The sequence below is a fragment of the Hipposideros armiger genome, unplaced genomic scaffold (assembly GCF_001890085.2).
Source record: "Hipposideros armiger isolate ML-2016 unplaced genomic scaffold, ASM189008v1 scaffold_637, whole genome shotgun sequence".
In the NCBI taxonomy this organism is placed as follows: domain Eukaryota; kingdom Metazoa; phylum Chordata; class Mammalia; order Chiroptera; family Hipposideridae; genus Hipposideros; species Hipposideros armiger.
In genome coordinates this window covers 921975-933025 of record NW_017731987.1, presented here as the reverse complement: position 1 = coordinate 933025, position 11051 = coordinate 921975, and the positions used below count along the sequence as shown (strand labels likewise).

Here is an 11051-nt window from a genome sequence, read left to right as displayed (position 1 = left end):
AGGCAAAAAATGTGGAGTCTGTGTCTGGGCTTGTCAAAAGTAAACATGAGTTTATTGAAGTCCTTTGGGAAGGTTGTTCTTTGAAGTAAGTCTTTTGTCAGAACACAGAGTGGGCATTTTTCAACCTTTGTTGTCTCAACACAGACCTCAGGTAGTTTTTAGCACTGTCACAATGTGCACTGGTGAACATCATCATGAGCTGTTTTTCTTTCAACATTCATACATATATTGATACAAGCAACCTTCTGCTGGTATGCAGGACACTTTATAAATATTACTGATAATGACATATCCTCACAATTAGCTAAAAGTACTAGAACGCAGACCAACATCAATTCTTAGCCCCATTTATAAACACATGACAAATTACATGCCTAGAAGAATCAAGTTGACTAAGCATTCTGTGGATGCAACTCATTTTGGGCACAGGATTCAGAGATACCAGGTTGCCTCCCCTTAACAAGGCAGTATGGCCTGAAAACTTTAGTAGGAGTGGTGAACATCTGTGTCTGTCACTTATTTTGGACATTTGCTTTGAGTCACAGGGATTAAATATCACTTCAACTTCTGGAGTAGGTCACTGGAGTCATTCATAGCCAATTTCATCTCCCATCTCTGATGCCAACTCTCTTTCAACATGACTCTGTCTCCTTTTTCTTTTTGTATACTTTTGAAATTCAAAGTCAGGTTTCTCTCCACCATCCACAAAAGAAGTTGCAATCTGGTTTCTGGTGAAAGGGTCGCAACTCAAGAGGTGCCAGAGATATGGGAAAAACTGAGTTGTGTGGCTGCGGGGCAAGAGCTGGAGAGACAGCAGCCATTGTCCCTGTGTGGAGCCTGCCTCATGTTCCTTGTGGTTTTTAATTTGCCTTTTGCAAGTGGCTAATGATGCTGACTATCTTTTTCATGTACATATTTGCCATCTGGATGTCTTCTGTGAAATGTCTATTCATGTCTTTTGAGCATTTTCTAATTGGATTCTTACTGTTGAGTTTTGAGTTATTCATAAATTTTAGATACTTGTCCTTTATCAAGTAGGTAGTTTGCAAATATTTTCTTTCAGTCTAACTTTGTCTTTCCATTCTCTTACCAAGGTATTTGCAGAGCAAAAGTGTTTAATTTTGATTAGCTTCAATTTATCAAATTTTTAAAAGGCCTTAGATGTTTCAACTAATTTTCTGTCTTGCTGTCCTATGTCTGAATTGTCCATATGTGGCCAATGTTACACCTTTATTACTGTCCTATGACAGCCCTGAAAGAATCCCCATCTACCGGGCAAAAAATGTCCCATTCCTTCCCTAGCAAATAGGATAAAGTGTCTGTTCGAGGATATAGGATAAAGAGATTGTTCATTTTTTAGTGAGTTTATTAGAGCTCTCCAGAGAAATAGAACTAATAGAACATATAAAGGGTTGGCTCACCAATTACAGAGGTCGACAAGTCAAAAATCAGTGTGGGCTGGCTGACAGGGACATGTAAAAGGCTGATGTGTGTTGGCAGCAACGCCAAGGGATGCCTGGGTTGTTTTTGAGACAGCATGGGAGGTATCGTAGAACCTTTGGGCTCATAAAAATATTCCTTCTGACAGCTCAGTCTCCTACGTCAAGGTTAACAGTGAAGTCAGTTGACAGCATGTCTCTGATGTATATGGAAAATGGCACTTCACCTCTGTAGTCTTCCTTCCCCCAAACCCACAATGCCAGTGCAATCATGGAGAAAGCATCGGTAATCCCACACTGAGGGACACAAACTACCACGCCAGTATTCCTACGAATTGTCAAGGTCTAGCTTATCAGCATTGTGGTCTCTTTGATACCAATTCCTTGAAACTTTGTTGATTTGCTTTACAGCCTAATGTGCAACCAATTCTCAAAAAAATATTTCATGTATGCTTGAAACAAAGGTCGAGGTGCTAATTCTTAAATGTAGCATTGTATATCATAATGAGTGCCATTTCGTCATTTTCCCAGTCTGCACACCTTTTATTCTCACACTTCTGCCTCTAAACCCACATGAAACATACAAAGTCCTCACTTAACGTTCCCCCCAGTTTCTTGGAAACCGTGATTTTAAGCAAAACATACAACAAAATAAATTTTACCATGGGCTAATTGATATAAAAAAGATTTAAGTTACTACAGCATATTTCTGGTCACGAAAACATCACAAACTTCTAAACACTATTAAACACTGAAATCAATGTGCTATATATACATTTGAGAAAGATGAACAAAAACAAGATAATTTTTCCCACCCGCTTATTCTAGTTCAGATCGCAGGTGACTAGAGCCCATCCTGGCAGCTCAGGGTCCAAGGCGGGAATGCACCCTGAACAGGATACCCTTCCATCGCAGGGCGACTCACACACCGCCTCTCACTCCACTGGCACAATTTGGACACACTGATTCACCTCACGTACACATCTTTGGGATGTGGGAGGAAACGAGTCCCTGGAGAAAACCAATACAGACATGGAGAGGATGCAAACTCTACACAGTGTCCCTGCCCAGGAATCAACTGTTTTTCTCATCAATTTTGTAACAAAACAATATTGAACAAAACTGTTCTTTGAAGACCTGCTGTGGGGACACACCCTAACAGAACATGTAGCTCTCTGTAAGTCAGAAGCTATCTCTTATTACCTTATTTGGAAATCTCAGAGGCAAAAGCAAGCTGGAGGTGGGATGTCTTCATATGGTGGTATCTGTTTTTCAGACAGTACACACAGACTTCCTCTGGTAAACACAAGCTAAATTATTTTTGCAGGAATCAGTTCCCAGATATTCAATTTCCATGTGTACTCTTTCCTAAAGTTGATCTGCCTGAAAAGATGCCTCAGGACAAGGTATCATCCCTCTTATCAATTATTCTTTTCACATTAGACAAAAAAGACACACCACTTTTCCATTCTGAAGCTTACCAAGGCATTCTGTTATTTTAAATAGTAGTTACTAAATTATCCTAAATTCCTTGAACTATTTAAACCTAAAATGAAAATCTTAAAATGTCAATTTAAGAAGTACTAGTGGATATAAAGTTTTTCCAAATTATTTTTAGAATACTTCTAGAGCTCCAAAATGTCCCCAAGGAGAAGAAACATGATCATATCCCAAAGAAGAAGGAATGGGGAGAAATAAATCTCTAAAGTTATCTCTCCATCTCTAAATGTTTCTCACCTTAAAATCTCTAGGGCTTTCCAATTTTCCCAGCACCATCTTTTGAAGAGTCTTTCCTCTCTCCATTTGTCACCTTACACAAAAATTGACTCAAAATGGATCAAAGACCTAAATATAAGACCTGAAACAATAAATAAAACACGTACAAGAAAACATAGGTACCGAACTTATGGACCTTCACCTTGCAGAGGATTTGATGAATTTGACCTCAAAGGTAACGGAAAAGCAAAAAAAAATGAATGGGACTATATCAAACAAAAAAGCTTTTGCACAGCAAAAGAAACCACCAACAAAACAAAAAGGCAACCAATCGAATGGGAGACGGTATTTGCAAACAACGCCTCCGATAAGGAGCTAAAATCCAAAATCTATAAAGAACAATACAACAACAACAAAAACAATCAATTAAAAAATGAGCAGAGAACCTGAATAGACACTTATCCCAGGAGGACATACAACTGACCAACAGATTATGAAAAGATATTCCATCTCACTAGCTATGAGGGAAATGCAAATTAAAACCACGAGATATCACCTCACACCTGTTAGGATGGCCATCATCAACAAGACAATAACAAGTGTTGCAGAGGCTGTGGAGAAAAAGGAACCCTCACACACTGCTGGTGGGAATGTAAATTGGACAGCTGCTCTGGAAACTATGGAAATACCTCAAAAAGTTTAGAGCAGAATTACCATATGACCCAGCAATCCCTCTCCTATCTACCCGAAAAATTTGAAAACATTTATCTGTAAAGATATATGTACCCCTATGTTCACTGCAGCATTATTCATGGTGGTCAAAATTTGGAGACAACCAAAGTGTCCTTTGATAAATGATTGGATAAAGCCATGGTACGTATATATCATGGAATACTACTCAGCCATAAGATGAAATACTGCTACTTGTGACAACATGGATGGATCCTGAGATCATGCTAAGCAAAATAAATCAGATGAAAAAAGTCAAGAATCATGATTTCACACATATGTGATATATAAAACTGAAAGCAACAAATGAACAAGACGAAAAAACAACAATTCATAGACACAGACAAGTTTAGCGGTTACCAGAAAGGGGGGTAGAGGGAAGTAGAAAAAGGTAAAGGGTGTTAAATATATGGTGACTAAAGGAGACTTGCCTTTGGGTGGTGAACACACAAATGCAATATACAGATAATGTATTATAGAATTGTGCACTTGAAACCTATGTAATTTTATTAACCAGTAAATTTAAATAAATTTAATAAAATTAAATAAAATAAAAACCTCTAGGAAAAGTGACCTCTACAGCTTATGCAGAAAACCGTTTTGAGGTAAATAGTTCACCAAATTCCCATTGTTTGAGCCAAGTATTTTTAGGATCTGCTAAAGAAGGATTTCCTATCCCACTGTTAGGCTTTACTTTTTGAATTTTTACATCATAATAAGAGAAATTCAAGATATCAAGAGACAGAATATGGCCAATAGGGAAGCCGTTTTTGTAATTCCTCATCAAGTAACCCTATCAAATATTCAGATATTAACTGTACTGCTTCCAGCCCCTGCCTGAAGGTAAAATTCTTCAAGTGATAAAACGTAGCTTGGTCTTGCATTATTAAGTCTTTATAATCCTTCTGAGCACCTGTTCCAAAGAGAGGAAGTGATTCGTTTCTCTTCTCTAGGAACAAAAATTGTAGGCCCTTGGTGGCATCCAGTGATAGTGTTCTTTCCTCATTTGGGACAATGAGAGGCATACTTTTCTCAGTTCTTTATTAAAAACATAGACAGCTAGCCAGTATAATTTTTAAACAAAGAACTGTAAAACACTTTAAGTTTAGAGACATTATATCCCTCCCTTGTTGCAACACACAGTCTATCTTTTGAGATGAGGCACAAAGATCTTGGTGTAACTCCTATTAAGAGTAACAGACAACAGATGCAGTTTACAGTTTAAGTCTAGCCTATGAAAAGAAAAAAACATTACATGTAGGTGTCACCTCCAAAGAAGACACATAACAGACACTAGTATGCAACATTCATTAGATTTATTTCACTAAATATTATGGTTCAAAAAAACAAACCAAAAAACTTTTATTTAAAACTAGTCCAACGAGGTGGATGGGGCTGGCGCCATCCCACTCCCTTCTTTCTACATATATGGAACTGGAACCACATCAGACAGCAAGCACTCATGGATACTGCGCCTTTCCTGCTGAACATGAATGAACTTCTCTGAACCAAGAGAGACAAATGAAGTTTTACAAGATACAGGCACTTTATGTTCCCAGTTTTAGAAATAAGTGAAAAATACTTAGTAAAAGTAACTGGAACAGAGAAAGCTTTAGGAGTTCTACCGTTAGTTTTAGTGACTTACACTCAATGCAAACAGATAGCATCAAACAAATAAAACAAAGTTTAACTGGAGTCAATGGGCATATACGTAAAAAATAAATCCAATTTACTACAATTGGAGAAAAACGCCCATCTGATTCCAACTTAAAAATATGCCAATAATGTGCATTGAATCTTGTGTACCTACACAGCTGAGTAACATCTGAAAGCTTTGCAAGAGTGTGTGGTTAGTGAGAAAAGCAAAAGGTGCTTTTGATTCCACAGTATCTGATTAAACAAAACAAAGCAATTTACAAAAAAAAGTACCAAATGATACTTTAAAATAAATAGTTCATCATTTTGATGAATATATACACGTAGAGTCCACTTGTTGGAAATTTAGCTATCTAAAAGTGGCATATCACTATCCAGGGGCGCAGGGGCAAGTTCACATAAATAGAACAGAGTGGCTTCACTAGCTTCGGCTTCAGTCAATGGCTCCAGGCGAACAAGCTTACTTTGGGTTGGTTCTGGGTCCAGGCTGCTCTCCAGAAGCTCATCGACTTCTATGGGTTTATCTACAGAGGACATAACTTCTGATGAAGCCGTGCTCCCCTGTTCAACAGTAGAAGCAGGGTTCCCGTCGAGGAATGCAAGAAGTGGAAAGGCAGTGTACTGGATAAGCTGCTTATCTATAATAAAGATCAGAAAAATGCTCTTTTATCACCAGCTTACACAGCATTCAAGCTGAAGGTGGAAAGTACAGAAACAGAGATGTACATATATGCAATCACTAACCTTACATAGCAAAATAAGAAATATAGTTTATCAGTAAATTAAAAAATGCTCAAGTCAGAAAGTTAGTCTTTTATTCAACAATTAAGAAGTGAGAGTTATTTCAGGTCTCCTAGAGTTAAATAGACAAAAAACAAAAAAAACATGACTTAAATTGTAAGAACTTACTGATTCAATTTTCTCTTTATGCTGGAATCTTGGTACATCATGCCTAGAACTGACACTAGTTCATTCTACATTCAATTGCTAAGTATTGCAAGACTTTCCTTGGCTTACATTAGTTTCTATATAAGACGCCTAATCTTAAAAACCTATAGAAATCAGTACCACATTTATACTTACCTATTTTGGGTTTCGATTTTCTTCCGTCTTCTGAAACTGGCTGAACTACATTGTTCTTGGTAGTTTCCAATCCTTTATTCTCAGACTAAAAGAGAAAATAATAATATAAAAATACTTGTTTCATATTTTTCATGTTCCTCAAAATAGCAAAAAAATGAACTGGTACAGTATGTGAATATTGGTACATTATCTGAAACATGAGAAGGGGGAGCATCAGGAAAGATGGGACTAGAGAGAGAAAGAGATGTGAGTACAGGTAACAAGACTGGTTACCTGTGGCTGTCATCAGTGGATGAAACCAAGATCCTGAACTAGCATGACAATCAGCAGGAAAAGAAAAGTAGCATTTCGACAGTAGAACAGACAGAATGTGTCAAGGATAAAAGATGGGAATCTATCAAAGATGGCTGGTTTCAAACTTCTAATTAAGAGATAAAGTCTTTAAACAAACCCATTTTAAACAGTTCTGATTAAAAATGTATTACACATTTCTCCTCCTTCACAAATAGAATATTAGCATAAGTGAACATATTTAGAGTAGCTCAGGATAACATGGTAATACCCTTAAAACTATTTATCCCTATATTTGGAAGCCTCAAAGTTGAGGTGATGTTTCTTCACACTTCATTTTTGTGGCTCTTTCAGTTCTTTCTGTCATTTAAATTGCTTCTTTCAACCACTGTCTTCTCTCCTTACATCTGATTGTAAGGGGTTTAAATCTTTAATGCTGTTAAATTCTTCAGTGCTCTTTTCAACGAGGTTCAAACTGATGTGCAAAGGTTCACAATTTTTTCTGAATAGCTGTTAAGTCCCAAATATCTGCATGCTGGTTAAGTATATATGGTGTCACAGACATACTAATTCCTATAATTCCTCTGATATTCATCATAAAAATGAAGTACAACTTTTCATGATTCAGAGATAATGACCCCAAAATATAATAAAAATTACTTATACCTTATCAAAAATTTACACAAAAGTATTTTCTCATTTAGCATTCACAATAAACATTAATGCAGTAATACCATTTCTATTTGTATACTTCCTAAAATAGGTATCTTTCCAAGGATGCCACTGTTGTTACTCTAAAACATACGAGAACCAGGATGACACATGGGTTTCGTCTCCCATGCAAATTCTTCTTTATTAGTAGTGGCCACTTCGATTCCTGTACTGAGGAGTATAAAGTATCCTGATTTATTAGAAAAGAGCTTTGTAATCCATGTCATAGAATATCTGTCATGAGCAAGAGAATAACAGTTGATGTGCCAATTAAGTAAAAACATTAATCACGGTTCTAGAACTATAAAGATTCTAGAACTCTCAAACTTAATTTTTCTGCAGTATTGTAGGGCAATATGCAATTTGCTGTTTAACTGCTATTTCTGAAAACTGTATTTAAGCTATTGGTTTTTGGAATAAGAAAGATGATCAAAGAATAAAAAAATGACTCAATGTCTAGCAATAAACAGTACATCACATTCACTGAATGAATGTGTGCTATGGGTTCATTCAACTTAAGATCTAGCATTCAGTAATATCATACTTACTGAAACACAGTGCTGAATTGATCCATAGAATCTTATAACATAAATCTAGGAAAACTATGGTCCACATGCCAAATTCAGCACACTGCCTGTTTTTGTAAATAAAATTTTATTGGAGCACACACACACTCATTCTTTTACATACTGTCTATGCCTGCTTTTGCACTAAAATTGCAGAGTTGAGTAGTTGTTGACAGAGACATGGCCTGCAAAACCTAAAATATTTACCAACTGGCCTTTACAGAAAAAGTATGCTAACCCCTAACATAAATCATCCAAAACTGAATGCATAACCAGCTTTCTAATTGAAAAAGTCACAATTTCTTTCAACTCTATGTTACCCAGGCTATAACTTTGAAAAGGTAGAAAATATATTCAGGCTATCCTCACACACGGTAATAGTTAAAACAATTGCACCCTTTCACTATAGTCATATTTATTTGATATGTATCCATTTTTAGACTACAATAAAGTTTTGATTCTACTAATCTAGAATCTGTACAAATTTCAGAGGACTTAAATTACCTTTGTATTCAATGAAAAATAGGGATTACTATACAACTTGGTATAAATACAAAATAAACAGGGTATATACTTATTCAAACCAATAAGTATACAAGTTAACTGAATAATTTCTACATATCTGCTTTAACAACCTCAAAATGTCCTTAGTACTCGTTAAAAACCAGTTCCAAAGAATTTCTTGTCAACACTTGCTAATCCCAACTGCTGTTCCTATACATTTAAATAACGAAAACCATTACTTAAAAAAAATCCAAATCCATACTTCACTGTTTCAATTTGCCTTACCTACTATTAGTAAAAATCCCTAAGCTTTTATACTATACGCTAACAAAATAAACGTATTTAAGAATATCAATACCAGTAAATTCTCAATAAAAAATGCTGAGAAGTTTATAGAAGAAATAAAATGTAAAACAAAGCACATAAAACATGGAATCATATTTTAATAATTGATTTCAGTGATAAACCTGAACATGCCAAGTTTAATCAGGTGATCTCCCAGCACTTTGAGGGCTGATTTCATACTGGCAGTTAACCACACAAGTGCCAGTAGAAGTGAGCAATGATTCACCCCATAATCAAAAGCTAATTTTCATCTAGAATTTTACTATCTTGATCACACATATTAGGTTAATAGTATAAAATGCTTTTTGTAACCGGGAGTGATAATGCTTTCTACTTACTAGGACTTTTTTCAGATTCTTATAGCTATGGGTCCTGAGCAACATGAATTAAAACTTACTTTTGTATTATTGATGTAATCTGTGGGATTCATCTGCACAGAACTAGTGAAAAGCTGAAAGACCAAACAAGAAAGATGATAAGATTAAAAAATTTAAAAAATTTAACTGTGTGTTCAAAATTTTTATAAAGCTGTGTTGGGTGAAGAGATGTAGCTCCCTGCACTAGGAAGTTTCTGTACAGTAAAAACAAGTTTGGAAGAGAAAAGCAGGAAAGCAGAAAGAAAAATAAACAAACAAACAAAAGCAGAAGAAGCTAGCCCATGCATTAGATGTTGTAAGAATTTCTCTATAAAACTATGGGGTAAATCACTTGAGATACAAATGGTGGTTTTTTGCTCCTCCCCTCTCCGTCATTTCCTGTATTTTTTTTCTCCCTAAATACCTTTGGCCTTAAGTGGCAGCCAGAACTGAGTTCCTTGCCCTGACACTAAGCCCTCACTGATATTTGCTAATTATGTAATAAATGTGTAGAATCTGCTCAATGACAGTGGCTCCTAGACTATACCTCAAGTGGAGCCCTCTGACCAAATGACATACCTCCTTGTTGGTTCTTTACACCTCACCTAGCAAGGGAGCCATAAATGCCAAGACCACTGCTTACTGCACTCCTCAGTCCAGCCAGTTTACAGACATAACTTTTGTTCAAGGCGTAAGCTTCAATGTCATTCATTCCACAGGGATTTATTGAGCATATAAGAAATAATTGACATCATGAAGAATACAAGATGAAGACACTATTCCTGCTCTCCAGGAGCTTACAATCTAAAGGACAAAATAAGAACAACATCAAATAGCAACATATGATCAGATACAATCCAATATTATAGTAATAATGGATGGCGGAGCTCAAAAGTACTAAGGAGTTAAGAAAAAGGAGGAAAAGACAGAGACAGAGAGATAGACAGACACACACACACACGATGAAACAAAAGGCCCGGATGAAACTATGAGACAGGTATCAGTTAGGACTTGGTAAGGAGATGATAGAGGGGAGAATATATTCTTATTGCGATAGGAACAACAGAGAAGGAGTAAATCGACCAATCCAAATAACACAGAAGTTCTGAATTAAATAGTAAGTTGTATACATAAGGTTCTACAAGTAAAGAAAGGCCACTCAGGGGACAAGACCACATTGTGCCAGCAGTAAGAGCCTTGAGAATGGCCTGAGCAATGAAACAGTGATAAAAAAGCATTTTAAGAGAATGAGCTCACCAAATGGTTCACAGGATGAAATGCAGAGGCCACAGACAGGTTCTCCGTCCACCCTCCAGACATTGACTCCATCAAAGCTCCACAATCATGACAGCCCTAAAAATATCCTCAGCTCTTCCTTTCCTTTCATTTCACCCCTTTCATATCACCTACTGATCTACGAAAAGGAAGAGACTCAGTTCCTTAAGAGTAGCTAGCTTTACATGACTGCCCATCTCTACCGGTTCAGCTTGCACTGCCTTCGAGGCCTGACCAGATTTTGTCCTACTGAGAGAAGCATCTGAGGAGGGCCAGCTGTGTAAGCTCCTCACTCGTTCTTTGCCCCACTACCCCTATGCACTGAGTCAGGGATACCTTCATGTGTTCCCAGCACATGTATGGTATGAAGTAGAAAAAAG

General features: G+C 36.6%; 1 protein-coding gene across 1 annotated transcript in view; it reads right to left on the bottom strand.

Moving 5' to 3' along the window:
- Nucleotides 1-4908: 4908 nt before the first annotated feature.
- The window catches only part of LOC109372440 (heat shock factor protein 2-like), a 20774-nt gene continuing 14631 nt past the window's right edge, over nt 4909-11051 (bottom strand). Inside the window, exons 7-9 of the mRNA XM_019625660.1 lie at nt 9438-9515; nt 6624-6708; nt 4909-6178 (exon numbers count right to left, since the gene is read on the bottom strand). Of these exons, the coding sequence (XP_019481205.1) occupies nt 5886-6178; nt 6624-6708; nt 9438-9515 (456 nt within the window). The 3' untranslated portion in view covers nt 4909-5885. The remainder of the gene's footprint in view (nt 6179-6623; nt 6709-9437; nt 9516-11051) is intronic.